The following is a 26,637-nucleotide window of genomic DNA, read 5'->3' as shown; positions in this document are numbered from 1 at the left end:
CTGATTTTGCTTTGTATCCTTTCCCTGTAATAAATCACAGTCACGAGTAAGCCTCCATGCTGAGTCTTATGGGTCCTCCTAGCGAATGATCAAACCTGGGGTGGTCTTGGGAACGCCGACCCACCTCCCAGGTCCTTAGGAAAATATCCAGCTACATCTCGACTTAATATTCAGTTTGCAGGTTTGTGGTGGCTTATTTCCTTCCTACTGTGTGATTCCCCTGGAGGAGTTTGGGTAACTGAGGAGAAAGAGGCTTCTGTACTTCCAGACACCTGAGGCTATTTCACTCCTGCAGCTGGCTTTCAGAATGAAGAAGGAACACAGTGAAAGGGGATACATCAGCTGCAAATGATCATTGGAGAGTAAGATTTCCAGAGTTTTCTGGGTTCCCCCCTCAACCACCTTTGCAATGAGGAAGGCTGGCCCGACACTTGGGTTTAATTAAATAGAGCAGGAAGAAAGGAAGTTTCATTTTCTATGTGGCCCCAGGCAGGAGCAGAGAGAAGTGTGTGTACTCCCAAATATCCTTCTTATAAAAAAAAAAAAATTATCTGGAGCCTCTCTCCTGCTGGAATGTGCTTTTGAGAGATCGCATAGCTGTGTTTGCAGGACATCCACACAGTCCTGTGCATCCACACAGACCTTACTTTGAGATAACATTTCCCACTCCTTTCTGCACGTCCTCTGGTGGTCTGGAGTGAAAAGGTGAGTTTTTTCATTACTGTTCAAATTGCTTGTGGCTGCTACAAATCAGTCTTGAGGCAGTAGGGACTCTCAAAGGGCTTGGAGTCTGTTCAAATCCAAGTTCAGGGTGATGGTTTTGAGCACCAATCATGGAATAACTTATTTGCAGAACAGGAATAACAACCCTAGCTTGCAGATGGAGCTGCAGGAAGAATCAGATGGGGGTGAAGGGTCCCTAGCATGATGTCCAGCATATAGTAGGTGTTCAACAAATCTCAGTGTTTTTCTCCCGTGGGTCAGAAAGAGAATGTTTCCAATTTTATTTGTCTGGGTTTGTTCATACCAGCAGTGCCATCCAACCTCCTCCATCCAGGTTTTCCCAACTGCTTGCCTTGCTGGGTTGGCCGTTCCCCTGTTCCTCGGTCTGGCTACACCTCCCCCACACCTCTAAGCATAGCTGCCCTGAGCATGGATGGAAATGTGGTCCTTTCCCCTTTATGTTCAGCGAAGGCATTTTCCCCAGAGGAACTTTATGAAATGGGAAAATTCTGAATCAAAGAGGCAGGCATCTCAGCTCCAATAATCTGGGGACCCCAGAAGTAGGCAGGGGTGGCACCCACAGTCTGGAACACCCAGACACCAGCACCCCGGGCCTGGAAAGGCCCCCCTCCTCCTGTCAGCCAGCAGCTCTGCCAGCTCTGATTAAAACCAAACCAAACAATGACTCACAGATCCCAATGTAAACAATTCCGCAGCAACTTAGAGAAAAACTGAGAACAATCTTAGAGGTCCACATTAGGAAGATGGGACATCTATGTGACACGGCAATACACAGCTGTTAGAAATCCTGGTGATGGGGAATATTCAGTAACATGGAAAAATGCTTACAATGTAAATATTGAGCCCAAAAAAGAGAATATAAAATGGCATATATGACGATCTCTGCAGAAAAAAAAGTAGATTTAGATAAAGCCTTAAAAGTGACCTCTGAGTGAGGTCGAGGTTGTGACTATTCATTGGCTGAGTGGCCTTGAGTCAGTTACCCCATCTCTCTCCTCTCGGTAAAATGGGATTATTGTCACAATAGCTGCCTTGCGGGCTGGTATCCCAATGAGAGATACAGTCCGTGTTTCGTAGAAGGGGAATCATAGCAGTAGTTTTATCATTACATTATTAAAGTTGTACTGTTTGCTTTTGCTAATAGCAGCCTGTTTTGCTTTTATAACTAGTGAGACAGGGTGAGGCAAAAGGAAGAGAGAAGAAAGGAAAAAGCAAGAACTGAGATTCCCAAATCAGAGGCAGTTCTGTTCCACACTGAAATTAACCAGAGATGCCCGTCTCATCAAATAACGGCTAGTCGTTTCTGTAATAACAAGATGCGCTGGTTTCTCCTGTAATCTCAGTCCCCTCCCGCCGAGATGCGGAGCCCCACACACTACTCCCCACCCGCCTCTGTGCCGGTGTCTGCAACAAGCTCCACACTCATCATCCCTCCTCCTTTTCCCTGTTAAAGGCCTTGGAGCACAAAGACGTGCCCCGCCATGTGCCCTGCTTTTCTGAGAGCACAGGGTCTCCCAAAACAGTGGCTAAAACAGCAGCACGGAGTGGGATTAATTGGAAGGACCAGACCTCGCTTCTGGTTCTCTGCCTGCTGGTTCACTGGCATCTTTTCTTTGGCCAGCATCTAACATCTGCTGCTAATTGGGATGGCTCTACTCTTGCCGAGAGAAGATGATTTTACTCCCTATCACCACTTGTTTACCTGCCCTTAGGGAAGGATTAGGGAGAAGAAAATGATAAAATATACCATTTCTGCTGGGAAATGTATGACGAGTCAGAGTCAAATTAATTGTTCTGCTGAAGCCCTGGGCTTACATACTAACACGGGGTGGGGGGGCGGGAAGGGGGCCAGGGAGGTGAGCTATCTCCATCCCAAGAAAAGAACAAATGTCACCAACTCAGAAATCATTGGAAAGGTGAGTCATTCATTATATTCAAGAAAAGCCAAACCACTCACTGTTATTTTTGTGGAGGCTGGCATTGTTTCAAATAAGTCCTAGTTTATACGCCTTGGGAGCGGGGGCAATAAATTAGACCCCCCCAAAGCAAAGGTCTCATTTATTTTTTCTTTCTCACTTCTTCCTTCTCTTATTCACTAATTCATTTAACAAACTTTTTTCAGTATTTTTATGTTTAGAACATACTTTTGTAAGATACACCTCGTATATATACAATGTACAGTTGTGTAATTAAGAATCTGGCTCGCCTTTCTGGAACCCAGCAGGACCCTATGGGACCTTCCCGGGACAGACCCCTCCCCCAGAGCCTCTGCTGTAAGCTCCTCTCTGAAGGACCTAGATAACAGTGTCGGATGCACATTTCTTGAGCTGTTTTACAGATGCTAAAACCCCTACCAAATGGAAGATGTTAACGACTTGATGACCATGAGCACATAGCCCCAAACCTACAGGTGCCTAAGAATTGATAATGTTAACCCCTGTGACTCCGCCCTGTTACCTCATCATCAACCAATCAGAGAACTGTGCACGAGCTGATCACATCGCCTGATCACATCCCCTCACATGGCCTTTAAAAATGCTTTCCTGGGCTTCCCTGGTGGCGCAGTGGTTGAGAGTCCGCCTGCCGATGCAGGGGACGCGGGTTCGTGCCCCGGTCCGCGAGGATCCCATGTGCCGCGGAGCGGCTGGGCCCGTGGGTCATGGCCGCTGAGCCTGCGCGTCCGGAGCCTGTGCTCTGCAACGGAAGAGGCCACAGTGCTAAAAGACCCGCGTACCGCAAAAAAAAAAAAAAAAAAAAAAAAAATGCTTTCCTGAAACCCATCGGGGAGTTCCAGTGTTTTGAGCACTAGTTTCCCGGGACTCTTTGCTGGGCGCCCTGCAATAAATGCTACAGTTTCCTTCCTCACAACCCAGTGTCAGTAGATTGGCTTTACTGTGTGCAGGTGAGCAGACCCGAGTCTGGTTCTGTAACATTTCTTCCTGGTTCTTGAATAGTAGCCTCTAAACCCTTGGGATTTCCTGGATAGGAAATGTTGATGATACGAGTGTCTGTGTTATCCACAGGGGGGCTCTCGGACCCCACCTGATGGTTTATGCAAGTGAGATAACCCAGTTTGGGGGCTGGCCATGCTGGAGATAGCAACAATGTGGTTGGCAGTGGGGGGGAGAGCTTCAAGCCAGGTGGTACCAGCCGCACCTCCAAGGAGGGGAGGGGACTGGAGATCGATTTGATCAGTCATGCCTGGGTAATGAAGCGTCAACAAAAACTCCAGACATGGAAGCATGGCGAGCTTCCCTGGTGGACAGTACTCTGTGTGTTGTTATACATCGAGGTGCTGGGAGGGTGATGTGTCTGGATGTCAAGGGGAGAGAACTCCAGAAGTTTCATGTTTGGAACGCCCTCACTCTAAGTGTCTCTTCTTTTGTCTGCTTCTGATTTGTATCCTTTTGGCAATAATAAAACTGTAATTGTTAGCATAGTGCTTTCCTGAGATTTTTGAGTTGTTCTAGCGAATTATCAAGCCTGAGGGGCTAGTGGGTGCTCCCCAAATCTGTAACCAGTTGGTCAGAGTTGTGGGCAGCCCTGGGATCCCCGAGCTTGCAGCTGCTGTCTGAAGTGAGAGCAGTCGTTAGAAGACTGTGCCCTTAGCCCGTGAACTTGGCCTACCTCTGGGCAGTCAGCATCTGAAGGCATCACAAACCTTTGTTCCAGGCAGTCTGCTGGGTGCCAGGGAAGCAATGACCAGCATTGTCTGCAAGGACACTTTGACCTATAGAATCCCATCCGCTGTCCTTTTGCTAAACCTCAAAGCACTTGCCTGAACTGTGGGCCAGGACTGGGCAAACGGGCTCTAGGTGTTCCCTCTCTATTTTTGGAATCAGCTGTAAACTCTCCCTCCCAGCCACCTTCCTATCTGTCCTCCCAGCCATAGCATTGCCTGTTTACTAGCTGATTTCTGTTTTCACTTAGGCCTCCTATTCAACACACTCATTTAGCTCAACTTTGGTCCTTCTGGGTGACTCTTCTTTTTTTTTTTTTTTTGCGGTACGCGGGCCTCTCACTGCTGTGGCCTCTCCCGTTGCGGAGCACAGGCTCCAGACGCTCAGGCTCAGCGGCCATGGCTCACGGGCCCAGCCGCTCCGCGGCATGTGGGATCCTCCCGGACCGGGGCACGAACCCGCGTCTCCTGCATCGGCAGGTGGACTCTCAACCACTGCGCCACCAGGGAAGCCCCATGGGTGGCTCTTCTTAATGTCTGCCCCAGTGGTCACCCTGCTTGAGGCTGGCGGCTGCCTCAGGCCCTGGCTATGTGGCCGTGGCTCATCCTGCAGCCCCAAGCACTACACAGGTCTCAGCAGGAACGCATCCAGGCCCACCACTCCCCACCCACACTCCTCGTGATTTATTCCACCCGAGCCCCATCCCATTTGGGCCCATCCTTGTCTCTGTGGGACCCCTTTGGACGGGAGTCTGGGCTCCATAGCTTCCACTCAGGCTTGGACCTTTCATTTCTTTAGAATACTGCTTCCAGAATCTTCCTGTAGGCTCTCCAGACATCACTCATGAGCAAGAGGAATTTTGATTCGTGCTCTAGGCTGACACATCACCTCACCCAAGCCACATCAGCCCTGCCTGCCCGAGGACGGGCACCCACCTTGGCTCCCAGACAACAGCCCTGGGAATAAGACTCTGATGTCTCCTTCCAGCCCTCATCGGCCTCTCAGGTGAGATCCAGACCCAGGGAGCCCTCAGGCACCAAGGGGACATCTCCCACGACAGCTCTGGATTATCGTAGCAGCGCTGATGGAACAGATCCCAGGCAAGAAGCATTCTCCTACTAAAAGTCAAGGCTTCAAATGGCTTAAATGTGAGGCCATTTGACAGGTTTCAGAGGAGCCCCTTTAGCCTGCATACATGACTGCTTGAAAATTCAGCAATTATCACGTTTCATTTGATGGGTATGTAGATTAGCTCTAGATTTTTCATAGCCTTTACAAGGGCTCAGAATGCTTTAAATAGATAGGTAAATAGATAAATAAGATAGGTAAGTAGATAGAAGATGATAGATAAGTAGATGGATGGATAGATTGATAGAATCTAAAAAAAAAACGGTACCGATGAACCCAGGGGCAGGGCAGGAATAAAGACGCAGATGTAGAGAACGGACTTGAGGACACAGGAGGGGAAGGTAAGCTGGGACGAAGTGAGAGAGTGGCACTGACATATATACACTACCAAATGTAAAATAGATAGCTAGTGGGAAGCAGCCACATAGCACAGGGAGATCAGCTCTGTGCTTTGTGACCACCTAGAGGGGTGGGATAGGGAGGGTGGGAGGGAGGCTCAAGAGGGAGGGGATATGGGGATATATGTATACATACAGCTGATTCACTTTATTGTACAACAGAAACTAACACAACATTGTAAAGCAATTATACTCCAATAAAGATATAAAAAAAGAGCTGGATAAATTGATAAATAGAGAAGTAAGTAGATGGACAGATTAGATAGATAGATGATAGATCGATAGATAGAACTATGCCAATTAGAATTAGTCATTGGAAACAGAAAAGATAAAGGTTTAGACATGCAGCAATAAATGGACAAAAGAGAGAAAAATATTAGGAATATAACATCTGTAGGAAAATTCACCACTCATGGATTGATTGTTCAGAAAGCCAGCCAGCTCTCTGCCAGGAGGTCCTAATGACAGCAGGCGTCCACAGGGGCCTCACCACTTTCATGGAACCTTCAGCACAGAAATTAGCAAACATGGATCACTGGGCTAAATCTGGCCCACTGCCTGTCTTTGTAAATAAAGTTTTATTGGAACACAGCCTTGCCCATTCATTTACATATCGCCTATGGCAGCTTTCTCACTACAGAGATAGACTTGAGTAGTTGGGACAAAGGTCTTATGGCCTGCAAAGCCAAAAACCTGCAAAAGCTCTAGCAGATCAACTTAGTAGAGCAGAAAAAGGGTACACCTTCGAGTTCGGCAGACCTGGGTCAGGTCCCTGTCCGTGTGAATGCGGCAGAGGCATCACTAGAATTTTCACGAAGGGCAGACTCACATCTGGCAGTTTGGCTGGGGGGTGAGGAAGCCTAGGGGACTTGCCTTGGAACTGAATTTTCACACAAAGAACTTTAAAAAAATCTTAAATTTATCCATTTACTCATTCAGCAAATATTTACTATAAATGCTTACTGTGTGCTAGACCCCGTTCTAGTGCTGGTACTAGAGAAGCAAGAAAACCATGAAGTCCATGTCTTCATGGGGCTTACTTTCGAAAATGGGGGAAGAATGGACAAGAATCAAATAAATATATAGTATCTCAGGTGGTGTTATATTCTGTAAAGAGAAGTAAATTAGGGGGAGGGGCTAGAGAGTGATAGAGAGGTGCTGCTGGGATAGGCTGGTCGGGGGAGACATCTCTGAGGAAGGGACATTTGAGGAGGAACCAGAGGTAATTGAAGGAGAGAGCATAGGACTATCTGGGCACATCTGGGAAAGAGCGCTCCAGGCAGAGGGAAAAGCAAGTGCAAAGGCCCTGGGGTGCCCAAGTGTGGGTGTTTTTGAGGAGCATCAGTGGGGGAGGGGGGTCTTGTGGGGGCAAAACAAAGAGCAAGGGGGAAAGTGCTGGTGATGAGAGCAGAGTGGTCACCAGGCGCCAGGCCCCCTGGGCTTGGGGCCACACGGTCTTCTGGGCTGTTTTCCAGGTGTGATAGGCAGCCATGGAGGTTTTGAACAGAAGCACAATTTGATCTGCCTTAATTTGTAAAGGGTCCCTCTGGCCCTGGGTGAAGAATAAACTAGAGGAGCCAGAGTGGAAACAGGAAAACCAGGCAGAGGACTCAACGGCAGGCCAGGCTGGAGACCTGGAATGTCCTCACGGGCCAGGCCTCCAGTGTCTTATACTCACTTCTGCTCACATCCCATTGGCCAAAGTTGGGCAAGGGCCATGTGTGGATGCCCGAGGTACCTGGGTGTCCTCTTCCAAATGGGGCATGATAGGTAGTCAGACTTGGGGGGGGCTCTCTGAAAGCAGGGTGGACAGGACCTACAGTCATTTAGGGTAACTGTGTTGAAGAGAAACAAGTGGGTATATTAAGAGTGAGGGCTAAGGGCTCCCCCGCCCCACACCAGGAATGCGGACACATTAACCTCCCTGGGCTTCAGTTTCCTCATCTATAACGGGGGTTAGTTCTGGCTCCCTTGGGGACTGTAATGAGGATGAAATCTGATACCGTCCCTAATGGGGCAGCACAGTCGGTGCCACAGTGGGCATTATTTTCATCATCAGCTTTCCAGAAAGTTTCCAAATATCTGAGGCGAGAGAAACACGGAATGCTTGTGAGATGCAGCCAGGTGGCGGCCAGGACCAGCGCCAGCTACTGCCTGGACTGTTCACGTGGTGAAATTCCGCCTCGCCTGAGGGTGGATGGCCTTGTCCTGCAGTCCCTCTGCTCCTCCGACCCCCACCTTGGACCTGGTTATCCCACTACTCAAGAGGCGAAGCTGGTGGGCAGGGGCCTCCGGACCCCGTGTCATCGCTAAACCAGCATCCCTTCTGCTGGGTAGGTGTCCTCGCTGTGACTTATTTTCATCAGCACCTCCGGCGGCAGCCTCTGCTCACCATGTCTGTGGACCGTCACCCCCAGACCCCAGCATCTGCATCTCCTGGGTCCGAGAGTTTCTTTCTCCTTCCGAGAGGCCAGAGCCCCGGTGAAGTCTGACGCCGGCACAGAAACCCACCACCAGGCGTGGGCCCTTCCCACCTGCGTTAGACCCGGCTCCCTGGGCTCTCTGCTCCCATACTGGTCTCCTGGACCCTGGGGCTGCCTCGCTTGCCCACACCTAGGCCCACAGCAAAGGGAAGAGGTTTCTGAGTGATCGCTGGCCACAGGCTGAGCCCCTCCAGCCTCGGGCCCCCTTCCATCCTCCTGGCCACTTTGCCAGGGGATTGTCACCACCTGTCAGGACCTGGGGCTCCCAAGGGAGCTGGGGTCCCCGTGCAGGCCTGCCCGGCTCCAGCTCTTCCAGCTCCTCCAGCTCTAGGCAGCTTCCGCCCTGGGAGGGGCTCCCAGGCTGAGCCATGGCCCCCAGCCCGCCTCCAGTGCTTGCAGGCTGGGTGGCGCTGACTCAGGCTCCTGTTCCGGCGCCTGTGATCCTCCTTGAGCTGGCCCTGGCCTCCTTCCCAGCCTCCTCCTCCTCCAGCCCTTTGGACCCCACAATCGGGCCGCTCCCTCTCTGCACCATTCCCAGGAAGCCTGCCGCTCTCTCAAGCCCGGGATAACATAAAGCCCTTCCACCAGCCTGTGTTCCCATCTCCACCCCACGCATCTCTCACTGCTGGGCATCTCCCCAAACTGGAGAGACAGGTAGATACAGAGAATCACAACTTAACCAGAGCAAAAATGCACAGCAGCAAACCAGTGCCAGGGCAGGAAAACCTGAACTGTAATTAATGAATTGCTGAAGGCTCAGTGTGGACAAGTCTGAGAGTTAGTATCTCTCGGCACCCAGTCATATCCGTCCCCCTTTTGTGAATTTTACCTCCAGGGGCTCTACCAGATTCTCACAGGGACTGTCAGAAAAGTCCCTTATGCTTCCAGCAGGGGAGGGGAAAAGGAACCATTCTGAACTATATCAGAGCATTCTGTTCTTCTTCACGAGGCCTGTCCTTGGGAGAAAATATTTCACTGAGTACATGGAGAGATATTCCATGTTCTTAGACAGGAAGACTCAATATTGTCAAGATATCAGTTTCCCAACTTGATCTATTTAACACGATACAAGTCAAAAGCCCAGCAAGTTATTTTGCGGATACTGACAAACTGATTTTAAAGTTTATATGGAGACACAAAAGACCCAGAATGGCCAACTCAACATTGAAGGAGAACAAAGTAGGGTCTGATGTTACCCTACTTCAAGACTTTACTATAAAGTATGGTAATCGAGACAGTGCGGTATTGGTAAAAGAAGAGTAGCAGATCCGTGGAACAGAAGAGAGTTCAGAGATGGACCCACATATAGTCAACTGATCCTTAACAAAGGAGCAAAGGCAATATGATGGCGCAAAGATAGTCTTCATCAAATGGCACTGGAACAATAGACATCCACATGCAAAAAAGGGGGAAAGAAAGAAGCTAGACATAGATCCTACACCCTTCATAAAAGTTAACTCAAAATGGATCAAAGGCCTAAATGTAAAATGCAAAACTATAAAACTCCTAAAATTTTTAACATAGGAGAAAAATCTAGATGACCTTGGGTATGGTGATGACTTTTTAGATAAAACACTAAATGCGTGATTCATGAAAGTAATAATTTATAATCTGGATTTCATTACAAGTTAATGCTCTGCAAAAGATGTCAAGAGAATGAGAAAAAAAGCCACAGACTGGGAGAAAATATTTGCAAAAGACACACCTGATAAAGATCTATTACCCAAAATATATAAAGAACTCTTAAAACTCAATAATAACACAAACAAATCTGATTTAAAAATGGGCCAAGGACCCAAACAGACACCTCACCAAAGAAGATATACAAATGGCAAAGAAGGATATGAGAAGACATTCTACATCATATATCATTGAGGAAATGCAAATTAAACAATGAGATACCACTACAAACCTATTAGAATATCCAATCCAAAACACTAACAACATTAAATATTGGCGAGAATGTGGAGCAACAGGAACTCTCATTCACTGCTGGTGGGAATGCAAGACGGAACAGCCACTTTAGGAAGACATTTTGTCAATTTCTTACGAAACTAAACATACTTTCCCCATACAATCCAGAAATCATGCTTCTTGGTATTTACCCAAATGAATTCAACACTTACGTCCATACAAAAAACTGTACATGGATGTTTATAGCAGCTTTATTCATAATTGCCAAAACTTGGATACAATTAAGATGTCCTTCAGTAGGTGAATGGATAAATAAACTGAGGTACAGCCGGACCATGGAATATTATTCAGAATCAAAAACAAATGAGCCTTCAAGCCATGAAAAGACACAGAGGAATTTTAAATACATATTACTACGTGAAAGAAGCCAAGCTGAAAAATTATACACTGTATGAGTCCAACGATATGACACTCTGGAAAGGGAAACCTTCAATCTGTAAAATATACAATATCTGCAATACAGCAAAGGGAATAAAGCAAGATGTGCCTGTACAGAGACAGTAAAAAGATCAGTGGTTGCCAGGGTGAGGATGGGAGGAATGAACAGGAAGAGCACAGAGAATGTTTAGGGCAGTGAAGATATTTTGTAAGATACTATAGTGGTGGGTACAAGTCATCACACGTGTGTCAAAATGTATAGAAAGTACAACACAAAGAGTGAACCTTAATATAAACTGTGGGCGTTGGGTGATAATGATGTGTCAAGGTGGGTTCATCCGTTATAACAAAGGTACTGCTCTGGTGCAGGATGTTAACAGTGGGGGAGTGGAGGCAGGGGGTATATGGGAATTCTGTGCTTTCCACTCAATTTTGCTGAGAACCTAAAACTGCTCTGAAGTATAAAGTTTATTAATTAAAAACATTTTTTGAATGAGTGAATGACAGGACTGCTCCTTCCTCGTGTTCCCACAGTCATTGCTTGAACTACTACTTTTCTACTCATATCATTCTATTCCAGGTTCAAGTTTTACACGTCTCCTCGCATTATAAACCATGAGTGTAAAGGTTCTCCACCCTCTGCCGGAGGCTCTGCTGGATTACCAAGATGAAGCAAGAGTGCATATTCCCAATCCTCTTAAAGACAAATATGGACAAATTGGATCCCATCTCAGGATGACATCACAATGACAAAATCAAAGCCGTTGATTAATGCAAGCGTTCGGAGAAGCCATCTAGACCTGCTGGTTTTCAAACTGTTTTTAGCATCAGAATCAATTTTTCAAATGAACTTACAGAGCCCCTAAAATGTAAAAGAGTTAACAGAATAAAAAAAGTGCTGTTCTAGTACAGATGGAGTCTGGATCCCTGAGGCACTTCTGCAAAGTCCAGGGCTCCTGGGGCCCCTTTGTGACCCACTGGTCCAGCTTCCCCCTATGTTTTGCACACAGCATGCTGGGCCCCCAAACAAAGAAAAGCCTTAAAAGCACCCACAAAGGTCCACAGCCTGGCTTCTGTCTGCCTCTGTAGCTCATGCCCTTATGCTGTCCAAAATACATCCTGGGCTCCGACAGCATCAGACCTGCATTTCTGCAAATGTTTCATATCTCAGGCTTCAGTGCTTTTGCTCCACCTTCAAGATGCAGCTCTGGCATCACCTCCTCCAGGAAGACTTCCTGTATACCACCATCGACCCATCCACTTTACCCCAGGGATGGAGGTAGGTCAAGCAGAAGCCAGCACCCCCAGGAATGGGTAGCATCTAAACCTAACAGCCTAGGTGGGTGAGAACCAAAGCTTCATCTGCAAACCAGCAGAGTGGTGTTAGGAGGGCCTGGGGAACTGCACCTAATGACCTGATTTCAGAAGAAAACAAAAGCCAGCAATGGATCTTAAACCAACAGATATTCAAGTGACCTCCAGCTGCAATTAAAAGCCATAAACAAAGAAAAGGCAGATCAGGGAAATGTTTCTGTGCCTAAGATCCCTCCGTAAGCCTCAGATTTCGTGTTCCTTGCCCTGGAATAAGACCCTTAGGATCTGGCCCCTGGGACCTCCGAAGATCCCTCTCCTCTCTACACTCTCCCAGGACCCTGCATGAGCAGGGAACTGACCTCACAAATTGTCATCATCCTCTATTTCTGTATCTCCCACCTCCCCCTCGAGGGCAGGGGCTGGTCTAACTCTCTCTGGCCCTCCCTTCACCCCAGTGTCCAGCAAGGGTCTGGCACAGAACCGGTCTGCAAATGTTTGCAGAATGGGGTACCACCCCGGGCTGGGCGGTAACACCCGGCTTTCCGCGTTGCCGCAGCGCCCTCTGCTGGGCACATCCCGCTGCCGCGGGCACTCACCGGAGTGGGGGCATTCACCGCTGAGAGGTTGTACCCATAGAGGAAGGAGGAGCCGAAGGCGCCCACGAGAGAGGCCACGACCAGCGAGCAGGACCAGTCCTGGGAAAGGAGAGCAAAGCACGTCAGACCTGGCACTCGGGCGCACAGCCAGGGGCCCGCAGGACGCAGCTGGATCGTCCTCTGCTGGGGAGGATTTCCAGATCAAGGATGCAGGTTCCTCAGAGCCAGCCGGCAGGAGGGGCTCCCATCCAGGTCCGGTCCAGGGGGGTGTGGCCAGACCAGGGAGCTCAGTTTGCCTCTGTGCACACCATTGCCCTCCTTGTCCGGCTGCAAGAGGATCTGTGAAACTCAGACCTACTGTCCTTGACAGGTGCTGTTAGCAGCTACGACACCATTATTTTAGCTGAATTCGGCCAGTCTCTGACTCACATAGGAGCAAAAGCAAAGGCAGACTCAGCTGCCAGCAGCAGCAGCAGCTGGTTCTTATTAAGCGCTATGGCCCAGGCGTCTGTTTTAAGCACTTTCCGGGTATTCTCCCATAGAATCCTTGGATCAGTACTGTTTTATCTTGATTTTACAGGTGAGAAAACAGAGGCATGGGGCAGTCCCTGGTGCTGTCTGGGTTGGGGACCAGAGCCCAGATGGTCCGGCTCCAGCCCCCATGCAGCCACCCACCGTACCACACTGCCTCTACTCCCCCCCCCCCCGTCTCTTCCCCCCTGACGCTGCTGGCGGCCACACAGATGCGCACACAGCCACGCACACTCTGTTCCAGGCTGGAGCTGTCCATCTACAGGCCAGTGTGAGCACCTTGGGACAAGGACCTGCAGACAGGTACAGGGCTTGACCCGGAGAACCAAGCATCTGCCTCCAGGTAATCCTGCCCTATGGACCCATCCATGGACAGCCACAGGCATGACAGGACCAGGAGTAGAAACATCTGGGCCCCTTGGCAAAGGCTGGACAGAAGGCAGGGGCTGGAGGCAGGAGGGGCTGCCATTCTAAGCTGGCCAGAAAAGTGTGGGCCACTTGTCAGTGGGACCCAGGTGCTCTTGGAAGGCACTTTCTCTCCATGATTTATCACATGTTGTGTGTGTGTGTGTGTGTGTGATGATTGGGGGTGCGGGGGGAGAGCCGTGAGTTCTAGGTGCCAAGCCCTGACAAGCTCCTGGGATACAGCAGGTAAACGTGACAGATGAGGTCCAAGGTTTAGGGATCTGAAGGGATCAAACACCGTTTGAAAGGGAAAGCCAGACCTCGATAGCCGACTTCCTGCTCTGCCCGCCTAGACAGCCTCCTATAGCACAGGCTCCATGCTTGACGGCTCCACCACTCAGCTGTGGGGTCTCTCCAGGGTCTTGACCTTTCTGAGCCTCAGCTTACCCAGCTGTAAAATGGGATCTAAATTGTAGCACCGGCTGCATAGGCTGTTGTGGATGTGTTGCTGGCTGAGGACGTTGAGGGGCTTGTGCACGTAGCCAGCGTTCAGAAAGGCTGTTCACTCACTTTGTTCTCTCCCTCTACTCCCTCTGACCCAGCCGTGCAGAATGGCCGTTGCCCAAGCTACGTGCCAAGGTCTCTCTTGCCCTGGCCCATATAGCCATGCCCTGCTGAAACCTTCCTTTCTGGAGACTTTCATATCTAAGACCCACTGAAAGCCACCCTGAAAGTTCCACCTCCTCATTTTTACTTTTCTATCTTTGATTCAACGTTGTCTGACCCTAAGGTCTGCCTCTTATGACTGCGTAACCTCAGACCAGTTACATAGCTGCTCTCTGATGCGGTGTTCTCATCTGTGAAATGGCGATGATAATACAGCCACTTCATAGGATATTCTGCCGAAGAAAGGAGTTAGAGCAGGTGAGGTCCTCACCTGTCCAGGGGTAGGTGCCCCTGGGGGTCAGCAGCAGAGGCTGGACAGTGGGCGTGGGTCTTACGTTTTGAGGGCAGGGGTCTTGCTTCCAGGCACCAAGCCTGCTACAGAGGAGGTGCTTGGTAAATGCTGGTGATTGGATTGAGTCCAGAGGGAGGGTTCATAGGCCACAGAGAGGGACGCTGGCAAGTGTGGAGCCAGAATATTTTTCTGCAGTAAGAGGAGCTTGAACTGAACGGGATTCATTGACGGAACAGAATCGCATTTTGGACAAAAGGCCCGTTCTCCATTGCCTTTCACCTTTCAACTCATCTTCTGGGTCTCAGCTCAGATGTTATTCCTGCTGACTCCCGGGCTGTGCTCGTCCCCTGGGCTTCCCTCACTCCCAGCCCTGGTCATTATTCCCCTGTCTGCACCCATCAGAGGGCAGAGAAGAGCAGGTGGGGGCCATCTGCCCCGAGCCCCCCACCCCTGTGTGGCCCACCTGTGCCCACCACCTCTCACCACCTGCCCCAAGCTGGGGACACCACCCAGCACGTGAGAGCAGTTCGCTGCCTTGGCCTCCTTGCACGAGCACAGCCGCGCTGTCAGAAGGTACTGTGGGTCCCAGGAAGCTGCGACTTACGAGTTGGAGCACCACGGCCAAGGTCACAGGGACTAAGAGGCCAGGACTCAAGGCCAGAGGCCTTTCAAGCAGTCAGAGTGCTTCTGTGGCCCAGACAGCGGCCAGTTTCTGTGTTTACCTTTCTTCTCCTCCCACACGGCGTCCCGCTCGTCAGATGGGCACACTCAGGAGGCGCTGGGCGGCCCAGGTCACGGGCAACAGGAGCTGAGCGCGCTTCCTCAGAGTCCATGTTTCCTGACAACCCACCTGCCGGCCCTCCCTGAAGCTGGCTCGGCCCCCAGTGCCTTCCAGCCCGGCTCTGCTGCGGCATCTCCGTAAATGAGGAGGCAGAGTCCACGGAGGGAGGGTGGGCGGGAGCGTTGAACAGGAAATGTGGCAATTGTATTTTGCTGAACAGGAAATGGGCAGTGAATGTTTTTCCCCTTTCCAAATCATCACAGCGTCTGGAGAGCCCTAAAAGGGAAACTTGTCTTCCCAGGAATCACCACCCTGAGTTTGGATTCTTTCTTTGGCATGTTTTTATAGTCCCTCTTAAGGCCAGCGTGCTGGGAGGGGAGCAACTGGCATGATCCCAGGGCAAGTTTCCCTAAGGACTGGGACAAATGGAAAGGTCACTGACCACAGGAGAAGGCTGGTGCGGTTCCAACCCTGACTCCACTGCTTTTTAGCTGTGTGTCCTTAGGCAAGTCGCGTTGCCTCTCTGAGCTACCACGTTTACAAGTGCGAAATGGGCGATTGATCCCGCCCTGATTATCCTGCAGAGTTATTCTGAGGCTGGAATAGAAAACACACAACCCCGAGCAGCGTGTTGGAGATGGACCCGGGCTGCCCTGCAGCTCTAGAACAAGGCGAGGCTGTGGGTTTGGAAGAAAAAGAATTTGCCACTGGTCATTACTCTGCCCTGCTCATTCAGCCAGGCTGGCTCAGTGAAAGCATTAAGGAGGCAAGACCCTCATGCACACCAGGACGTCATGGGAATTAACTCACTGTGTAGCTGAATTGCCCAGATGTCAGAGAAGCGCCTTAAATCATGTGTAGGACAGGTTGCCTTGACTGTTTGCTCCCAGAGGCAGAAAACAGGTGCAGAGGCCGGCAGAATGATGGCGTGCTTGGGGTACGCAGAACCCCTAGAAGGCCAGGGCGGCCTCAAGTCCACAAAAAAAAAAGACCAGAAGCCGGCAACCTGGGTTTAATGGAAAGCGCATGTTGAAATAAAAGCTGTGGATCATGGCAGAAGCACTGGGAGCGTGGATTGTCAAATGCTCATGAAAACATCCAGCCCGGAATGCACAACAGTGGGAAGGGATCTGCTCAACGGGGAACTGAAACTTGCAAAAGAAAAAGCCAACCCTGAATAATTAGGCTATTTAAGGAGTGCATGAATCGGTCAGCGCAATACTCATTCTGCATATCAATCATGCAGGGTTGCGGCTTGGAGAATTGGCTGTTTCTGGAAACAGTTTTTGGCCAGTTGGCCAGCTCCCTTCACAGAGCTGGGTCCAGAGCAGGCCTCTAACATGGAAGTTCTCGATCATGACATCACGTGCGATGGCTGAGGATTCCTGGGGAAACACAGAGGAGGCACCGAGCCAACCAGGGGGGCTGATCTTGGAAGACTTCCTGGAAGAGGTGATTGGAGAGCAGACTCTTACAGGATGAGTAAGCTGGGGGAATATGCAGACAGAGAAGGGTGCGGGGTGGGAGGGCACTGAGCCAGGCCTGCAGACATGGATGCCCTGGGACATGGGGAGAAGCAAAATAATTGAGCTAACTGGGGCCTAAAGTGTGGGAGGGGCAGCAATGGCTGCATTGCTGTGCAGTGAGGAATCCCCTGTGCCATCCTGTGAGGTGTCATATTCATCATCTCATTTCCTCCTCCACCCCCTCCTTGACTCAGGCCCTTCCATGTATCCACCCTGGTCTCCTCATCTGTAGCAAGGGTCTCCCTGATCTTGCTAAAACTCACAGTGGATCAGGTGATCTACCCCCTTCATTTAAAATGGTTCCATGTTCCCCATGGGGGCCGAAAACTCAAAAGGCCCCAGGACCCGGGTGGCCCACACAAATGTGCAGCTACAACTGGGAGGGTCCTTGGTGTCTGGGGAGTACCTGAGCTGCAAAGGCATCCTAGTCCAAAAGCACTAAAGGCTCTGCCACGCAGAGGGGGTGCAGACTGGCCAGGGGTGGAGGGTGGGGACAAACTGCCCGCAGCTGCCCTGGCCCTGCCCCGCACCAGGGGCTCTCCCAGTCAGAGGAGGGAGAGAAACTTGCAGGACATCACTTTCCCTTTTTGCCCTGCAGCCGGGAGGCAGTGCTTGGCATGAAGACCTCCTCTTATTGGTGGAGCTGGCTGTCTGTGAGTCCTCCCCCCAACCTGCCCACAAGCCGGCCCAGAGGTGAGCAGCGAAGTCCCACTTCGCTGACATCAGAGCCCAGGTGTCCTGGCTCGAGTTCCAGGGTGGCCTTGGCTATTTAAGAAGCCTGGCCTTGGGGTGAACCACGCTTTCCTCCTTCAGGCAGATGGGGGATCTCAGGTTCCCAGCGGGCGTCCCCAGAGCATCCCAGGGTGAGAAAACGAACAGCTCCACTCTTTGGAAAGCCTTGGTGAGGGTGATGGGAGCTGTCCCCTCACTTTGCCACAGCTCAGAGGGTTAAAACCCAGACAGTAGCGCCGGACAGACAGCCTGGGTTTGGGTCTCGGCTAAGCCACTTACAACCTGTGAGCTCTTGGGCAAGTGACTAGGCTTCCCTGTGACACAGTGTCCTCATCTGTAAAATGGGTGTGATAATGGTGCCACCACGTCTTACACTTAAGATTTGATGAGCTTGTACACGGACCACACTAAACCATGGAACCTAAAACAGCGCCCGGCATATATCAATTGCACAGTGAATATTCATCATTATTCTTCAAACCCCCTGTCCCCAGAAAATGAGCCATTTCTTGACCCAAATGCTCTCATCCTTTGCTAAACAAACGCCATGGTAAGTACTCCACGTAGGAAGATTCGCCCCCCACCCCCGGGATATAAGTGTCCACAGGTGTAAAGAAGAGGTCTGGGGCCAACTTGATGTTGCTGGACCACTGCTAAGGCTGTTTCCTGGGCTTGGGTTCCTGCCTCCAATCATGTAACGAGCATGATTGGGTACAGCTTTGTGAACCAGATGGCAGCTAACCGGCTTCCCAGTTACCCATCTCACAGCACACGTCTACACTGCTCTGCCTTTGGCCAAGTGTGTTCACACCCGTGATATCACCAACCCTCCCAGCAGGCTCAGGAGGAGCCACTAGCCTGACGTTACAGAAAAGAATGGAAGTTCAGGGCTTCCCTGGTGGCGTAGTGGTTGAGAGTCCGCCTGCCGATGCAGGGGACACGGGTTCGTGCCCCGGTCCGGGAAGATCCCACATGCCGCGGAGCGGCTGGGCCCATGAGCCATGGCCACTGAACCTGCGCGTCCGGAGCCTGTTGCTCCGCAATGGGAGAGGCCACAACAGTGAGAGGCCTGTGCACCGCAAAAAAAAAAAAAAAAAAAAAAAAAAGGAAGTTCAGGGAGAGCCTGGATTCATCCGTCTCCAAATCCAGTGCCAGCCCCCCATACACACAGTCTGTGGCCCATGCTCTCAGCAGATCCTAAGAAAATAAACTCTATCAAGGATGTGGTCATATACAAATGAACCTATCTATGAAACAGAACAGACAGAAATAGACTCATGGACATAGAGAACAGACTGGTGGTTGCCAAGGGGGAGGGGGTTGGGGGAGGGATGCAGTGGGAGGTTGGGGTCAGCAGATGGAAGCTGTTATATAGAGAATGGCTAGACAACAAGGTCCTACTGCATAGCACAGGGAACTATGTTCTGTATCCTATGATAAACCATCATGGAAAAGAATATGAAAAAAAGAACATATATATATATATATATATATATATATATAACTGAATGCTGTACAGCAGAGATTAACACAACATTGTAAATCAACTATACTTCAATTTTTAAAAAGTTAATTTAAAAAAAAGGATGTGGTCATAAACCAGCATTCCTGGGTGTGCTGGGCCTGTCCTGACACTCACTCACTCCTCCCTGCACACACCCATTTACTGGTGCCCGTAACTTTGCTCATCCTTCAGTGCTCAGTGCCTTTGCCACCTCCCCCCAGAAGCCTCCCTAGGTGTCTCTATGCCGCCCCTGTGTTCCATGTGCTGCTAACAGCTGTGCTGGCTGTGACCTTTCTCCCAAGTGTTATCCTCATGTGTGTCTTCCCCTCTGGATAGGAGCTCAGCAAGGGCAGGGACTGTGTATGTTAAGGGGTAAACTGTGCCCCCCAACATTCATATATTGAAGTCCTAACTTCACTACCTCAGAATGTGATGGTTTGGAGACAGGGCTTTTAAAGAGGACATTAAGGGAAAATGAGGTCATATGGGTGGGCCCTAATCCAACCTGACTGGTGTCCGCGAAGAGATTAGGACACAGACAAGCACAGCAGGACAACCATGTAAGGACAAAGGGAGAAGATGGCCACCTACAAGCTAAGGAGAGAGGCCTCAGAAGAAACCAAGCTGCCCACACCTTGATCTTGGACTTCCAGACTCCAGACTGTGAGGAAATATATTTCTGTTGTTTAAGCCACCCAGTCTGTTGAGCTCTGTCATGGCAACCCTAAAAAACTCACATGGTAGATAGCCTCATCCACCAGAGGGCAGACAGCAGAAGCAAGAAGAACTACAATCCTGCAGCCTGTGGAACAAAAACCACATTCACAGAAAGATAGACAAGATGAAAAGGCAGAGAGCTATGTACCAGATATAGGAACAAGATAAACCCCCAGAAAAACAACTAAATGAGTTGGAGATATGCAACCTTCCAGAAAAAGAATTCAGAATAATGATAGTGAAGATGATCCAGGACCTCAGAAAAAAATGGAGGCAAAGATTAAGAAGATGCAAGAAGTGTTCAACAAAGACCTAGAAGAATGAAAGAACAAACACCTAGAAGAATTAAAGAACAAACAAACAGAGATGAACAATACAATAACTGAAATGAAAAATACACTAGAAGGAATCAATAGCAGAATAACTGAGGCAGAAGAATGGGTAAGTGACCTGGAAGACAAAATGGTGGAATTCACTGCTGCAGAACAGAATAAAGAAAAAAGAATGAAAAGAAATGAAGACAGCCTAAGAGACCTCTGGGTCAACATTAAACGCAGCAACATTCACATTATAGGGGTCCCAGAAGGAGAAGAGAGGGAGAAAGGACACAAGAAAATATTTGAAGAGATTATAGTCAAAAACTTCCCTAACATGGGAAAGGAAATAGACACCCAAGTCCAGGAAGGGCAGAGAGTCCCAGGTAGGATAAACCCAAGGAGAAACATGCCAAGACACATAGTAATCAAATTGACAAAAATTAAAAACAAAGAAAAATTATTGAAAGCAACAAGGGAAAAATGACAAATAACATACAAGGGAACTCCCATAAAGTTAAGAGCTGACTTTTCAGCAGAAACTCTACAAGCCAGAAGGGAGTGGCATCAGATATTTAAAGTGATGAAAGGGAAGAACCTACAACCAAGATTACTCTACCCAGTAAGGATCTCATTCAGATTCAACAGAGAAATCAAAAGCTTTACAGACAAGCAAAAGCTAAGACTTCAGCACCACCAAACCAGCTATACAACAAATGCTAAAGGAATTTCTCTAAGTGGGAAACACAAGAGAAGAAAAGGACCTACAAAAACAAACGCATAACAGTTAAGAAAATGGTAATAGGAACACACATATCGATAATTACCTTAAATGTGAATGGATTAAATGCTCCAACCAAAAGATACAGGCTCACTGAATGGATACAAAAACAAGACCCATATATATGCTGTGTACAAGAGACCCACTTCAGACCTAGGGACACATACAGACTGAAAGTGACGGGATGGAAAAAGATATTCCATGCAAATGGAAATCAAAAGAAAGCTGGAGTAGCAATACTCATATCAGATAAAGTAGACTTTAAAATGAAGAATGTTGCAAGAGACAAGCAAGGACACTACATAATGATCAAGGGATCAATCCAAAAAGAAGATATAACAATTATAAATATATGTGCACCCAACATAGGAGCACCTCAATACATAAGGCAACTGCTAACAGCTATAAAAGAGGAAATCGACAGTAACACAATAATCGTGGGGGACTTTAACACCTCACACCAATGGACAGATCATCCAGACAGAAAAATAATAAGGAATCACAAGCTTTAAATGACATAATAGACCAGGTAGATTTAATTGATATTTATAGGACAGTCCATCCAAAAACAGCAGATTACCCTTTCTTCTCAAGTGCACACGGAACATTCTCCACGATAGATCACATCTTGGGTCAACAAATCAAGCCTCAGTAAATTTAAGAAAATTGAAATCATATCAAGCGTCTTATCTGACCACAGTGCTATGAGATTAGAAATCAATTACAGGGGGAAAAAAGTATAAAACACAACACATGGAGGCTAAACAATATGTTACTAAATAACCAAGAGATCACTGAAGAAATCAGAGGAAATCAAAAAATACCTAGAGACAAATGACAACGAAAACACGATGATCCAAAACCTATGGGATGCAGCAAAAGCAGTTCTAAGAGGGAAGTTTATAGCAATACAAGCCTACCTCAAGAAACAAGAAAAGTCTCAAATAAACAATCTAACCTTACACGTAAAGGAACTAGAGGAAGAAGAACAAACAAAATCCAAAGTTAGTAAAAGGAAATAAATTATAAAGACCAGAGCAGAAATAAATGAAATAGAAACAAAACAATAGCAAAGATCAATAAAACAAAAAGCTGGTTCTTTGAGAAGATAAACAAATTGATAAACCATTAGCCAGCCTCCTTAAGAAAAAGAGGGAGAGGACTCAAATCAATAAAATTAGAAATGAAAAAGGAGAAGTTACAACAGACAGCACAGAAATACAAAGCATCCTAAGAGACTACTACAAGCAACTCTATGCCAATAAAATGGACAACCTGGACGAAAAAGACAAATTCTTAGAAATGTATAACCTTCCAAGACTGAACCAGGAAGAAATACAAAATATGAACAAACCAATCACAATTGAAACTGTGATTAAAAATCTTCCAACAAACAAAAGTCCAGGACCAGATGGCTTCACAGGTGAATTCTATCAAACATTTAGAGAAGAGCTAACACCCATCCTTCTCAAACTCTTCCAAAAAATTGCAGAGGAAGGAACACTCCCAAACTCATTCTATGAGGCCACCATCACCCTGATACCAAAACCAGGCAGAGATACTACAAGAAAAGAAAATTACAGACTAATATCACTGATAAATATAGATGCAAAAATCCTCAACAAAATACTAGCAAACAGAATCCAACAACACATTAAAAGGATCATACACCATGACCAAGTGGGATTTATCCCAGGGATGTGTATTGAATTCTTCAATATACGCAAATCAATCAATGTGATATACCATATTAACAAATTGGAGAATAAAAACCATATGATCATCTCAATAGATGCAGAGAAAGCTTTTGACAAAATTCAACACTGATTTATGATAAAAACTCTCCAGAAAGTGGGCATAGAGGGAAACTACCTCAACATAATAAAGGCCATATACGACAAACCCACAGCAAACATCATTCTCAATGGTGAAAAACTGAAAGCATTTCCTCTAAGATCAGGAACAAGACAAGGATGTCCACTCTCGCCACTATTATAGTTTTGGAAGTCCTAGCCATGGCAATCAGAGAAGAAAAAGAAATAAAAGGAATACAAATTGGAAAAGAAGAAATAAAATTGTCAGTGTTTGCAGATGACATGATATACTATACATAGAGAATCCTAAAGATGCTACCAGAAAACTACTAAAGGTAATCAATGAATATGGTAAAGCTGCAGGATACAAAATTAATGCACAGAAATCTCTTGCATTCCTATACACTAATGATGAAAAATCTGAAAGAGAAATTAAGGAAACACTCCCATTTACCACTGCAACAAAAAGAATAAAATAGCTAGGAATAAATCTACCTAAGGAGAAAAAAGACCTGTATGCAGAAAACTATAAGACACTGATGAAAGAAATTAAAGACGATACAAACAGATGGAGAGATATACCATATTATTGGATTGGAAGAATCAACATTGTGAAAATGACTATACTACTACCCAAAGCAATCTACAGATTCAATGCAATCCCTATCATACTGCAAATGGCATTTTTCACAGAACTAGAACAAAAAATTTCACAATCTGTAATGGAAATATAAAATACCCCAAGTAGCCAAAGCAGTCTTGAATGAAGAAAATGGAGCTGGAGGAGCCCCAACTTCAGGCTCCCCAACTACAAAGCTACAACTATCAAGACAATATGGTACTGGCACAAAACCAGAAACATAGATCAATGGAACAGGACAGAAAGCCCAGAGATACACCCACGCACCTATGGTCAACTAATCTATGACAAAGGAGGCAAGGATATACAATGGAGAAAAGACAGCGTCTTCAAAAAATGGTGCTGGGAAAACTGGACAGCTACATGTAAAAGAATGAAATTAGAACACTCCCCAACACCATACACAAAAATAAACTCAAAATGGATTAGAGACCTAAATGTAAGACTGGACAGTATAAAACTCTTAGATAAAAACATAGGAAGAACACTCTGACATAAATCACAGCAAGATCTTTTTTGATCTGCCTCCTAGAGTAATGGAAATAAAAACAAAAATAAACAAATGGGATCTAATGAAACTTAAAAGCTTTTGCAAAGCAAAGGAAACTACAAACAAGGCGAAAAGACAACCCTCAGAATGGGAGAAAATATTTGCAGATGAAGCAACTGACAAAGGATTAATCTCCAAAATGTATAAACAGCTCTTGCAGCTCAATATTAAAGAAACAAACAACCCAATCAAAAAATGGGCAGAAGACCTAAATAGATATTTTCCAAAGAAGACATACAGATGGCCAAGAAGCACATGAAAAGCTGCCCAACGTAACTAATTATTAGAGAAATGCAAATCAAAACTACAATGAGGTATCACCTCACACCAGTTAGAATGGGCATCATCAGAAAATCTACAAACAACAAATGCTGGAGAGGGTGTGGAGAAAAGGGAACCCTCTTGCACTGTTGTTGGGAATGTAAATTGATACAGGACTATGGAGAGCATTTTGGAGGTTCCTTAAAAAACTAAAAATAGAACTACCATATGACCCAGTAATCCCACTACTGGACATATACCCTGAGAAAACCATAATTCAAAAAGAGTCATGTACCACAATGTTCGTTGCAGCTCTGTTTACAATAGCCAGGTCATGGAAGCAATCAAAATGCCCATCAACAGACGAATGGATAAAGAAGATGTGGTACGTATATACAATGGAGTATTACTCAGCCATAAAAAGGAACAAAATTGGGTCATTTGTAGAGACGTGGATGGATGCAGAGACTGTCATACAGAATGAAGTAAGTCAGAAAGAGCAAAAGAAATATCTTATATTAACGTATATATGTGGAACCTAGAAAAATGGTACAGATGAACTGGTTTTCAGGGCAGAAATAGAGACACAGATGTAGAGAACAAACGTATGGACACCAAGGGGGGAAAGTGGAGGGTGGTGGCGGTGGTGGTGGGATGAATTGGGAGAGTGGGATTGACATGTATACACTAATATGTATATAATGGATAACTAATAAGAACCTGCTGTATAAAAAAATAAAATTCAAAAAAAATCTGGATTTAAGTCGAATAAAAATGCCAATTTTCACTGAAGAATAAAATAAATCGTTTTGTTAGGTTTGTGAAATTTACCTCACAAATAAAACAAACCAGTCTAGCTACTACTCTTGGCATGATTAGCAATTAAATTATGAATTTATTTGGAATCAAGACTAAAGAGAATATAGGCTGAGATTTTTAGTACAAATAAAAATTTTGTCCTTGTAAAAAAAAAAAAAAAAATTCACATGGTGTCCTAAGCCTTTTTTGAATTCCCAGGGCCTTCTTCCCGCCCGGCTCAGGGAAGGGGCCCAGTAGATACTTCTGGAACTGAACTCAAACTCTCCCCTGAGTGAAGTCCTGAGACTATTAAGTCGACTTGGATAACATGAAAACTTTCTACCAAAGAGACAGTAGGAAAAAAGGGGAATTTTCTACTGAATATCATTCGAGCAGAATGTTGGCAATGACTTCACCCCTTCCTTCCTCACCCCCAATGCCTAGACAGCGGAGCCTTGGCTCAACCTAATATGAGCACCAAGAAAAAGATACTGTGTCCACTTGGAGGGAATCTCTGTCTGCTTAGCCTGGGTCTTCAGGGTCCCTGGGGCCCCTGAGACAGGTGGTCTGGCCGCCCTGGACCTCCAGTTCACACCTATGTGATAGGGGATGCTTAGCTGCCATTTCACACTCCCCAGGGAATTTGGTCCATACACTTGTATTGATCTTTGTCCTGCTAAATACAGGTTTATTACAAATATGGACACAACTTCTTTTTAGTCCTGGTTGCCTCCACACCCATCACGGGACACGAGGCACAGATGGGCCAGTGTTTGAGATCAGCTGCACCTTAAACTAGCTACGTAGCCTTGGACACGTGGCTTCAGCCTTTTTTGAGCCTCAGTTTCTCACCTGTAAAATGGGGCTAGTGATGCCTCCACTACAGTGTAGCCAGGAGAACGGAACGAGAGACCTATGTGAGGTCTGGCACAGAGCAGGCACTGATTGGCTGCTGGTTTTGAATCTGGTTTAAAGAGAGGATCCAAGGAGTCCTGAGGAAGGAGAGGGACTTTCTAAGTGCCGAGGACTTCCTGGAGGAGGGGGCATATGGACTGGGCCTTGCAGAGGGTTGGGTTTCAGTGTTTCCTTAAGGATGATGACATTATCACCTTCAACATCAATGTCCTCTTGCTGAGGAATGACGTTTGGAACGGAGGCCCCCCCACACACAGTCTGGAAGGTCACCACAGATAGTATATCACCATCAACCAGCAAACATCACCATCAACAGCCTGTGCCTCACCGTGTACAATTTACAGTTCACATGGGTCCTTCCTGCATAACTTTGCTTCCAGCCTCTGCTGCTTCTCTGCCTGACCTCACCTCAACATCCCTTCCCCTGGGAGAAGGGAGGGTGCCAGGAGGGACCGCCCCAGGGTCACCTGAACACTCCTACAAGGGAGACACAGGGAGACCAGGACTGACCAATGTCTTTTTCTCCAAGTTGCTTTCTTTGTTATCTGCTGGGTCCTTTTCCTTGAGCTTCATGGTTAGTTTTCAGCTTTTGGGCTGGGCTTTTTTGTTCCTGAAAAAGAAAAAAAAAGGAAGAAGCCATTAGACAGATGCTTGCTGTCACAGTTAAGGAACCCAGGGGAGAGTCCCTGGCAAGGACACCAGGATGGGGGGCCCA

General features: G+C 47.3%; 1 protein-coding gene across 2 annotated transcripts in view; it reads right to left on the bottom strand.

The window, feature by feature from the left end:
• The window catches only part of SLC2A9 (solute carrier family 2 member 9), a 180,846-nt gene extending 165,353 nt beyond the window's left edge, over positions 1-15,493 (bottom strand). Inside the window, exons 1-2 of one of the 2 annotated variants that reach the window (XM_060147351.1) lie at positions 15,312-15,493; positions 12,696-12,794 (exon numbers count right to left, since the gene is read on the bottom strand). In XM_060147351.1, the coding sequence (XP_060003334.1) occupies positions 12,696-12,794; positions 15,312-15,422 (210 nt within the window). In that variant the 5' untranslated portion in view covers positions 15,423-15,493. Of the gene's footprint in view, positions 1-12,695; positions 12,795-15,311 lie in introns of those variants that run through there. The other variant, XM_060147352.1, reaches the window with a different exon arrangement.
• Between the last annotated feature and the right edge of the window lie 11,144 nt (positions 15,494-26,637).

This window comes from Lagenorhynchus albirostris, chromosome 4 (genome assembly GCF_949774975.1).
Source record: "Lagenorhynchus albirostris chromosome 4, mLagAlb1.1, whole genome shotgun sequence".
Taxonomy (NCBI): Eukaryota; Metazoa; Chordata; class Mammalia; order Artiodactyla; family Delphinidae; genus Lagenorhynchus; species Lagenorhynchus albirostris.
The sequence above is the reverse complement of the archived record's forward strand: the minus strand, read 5'-3'. Positions and strand labels throughout refer to the sequence as shown.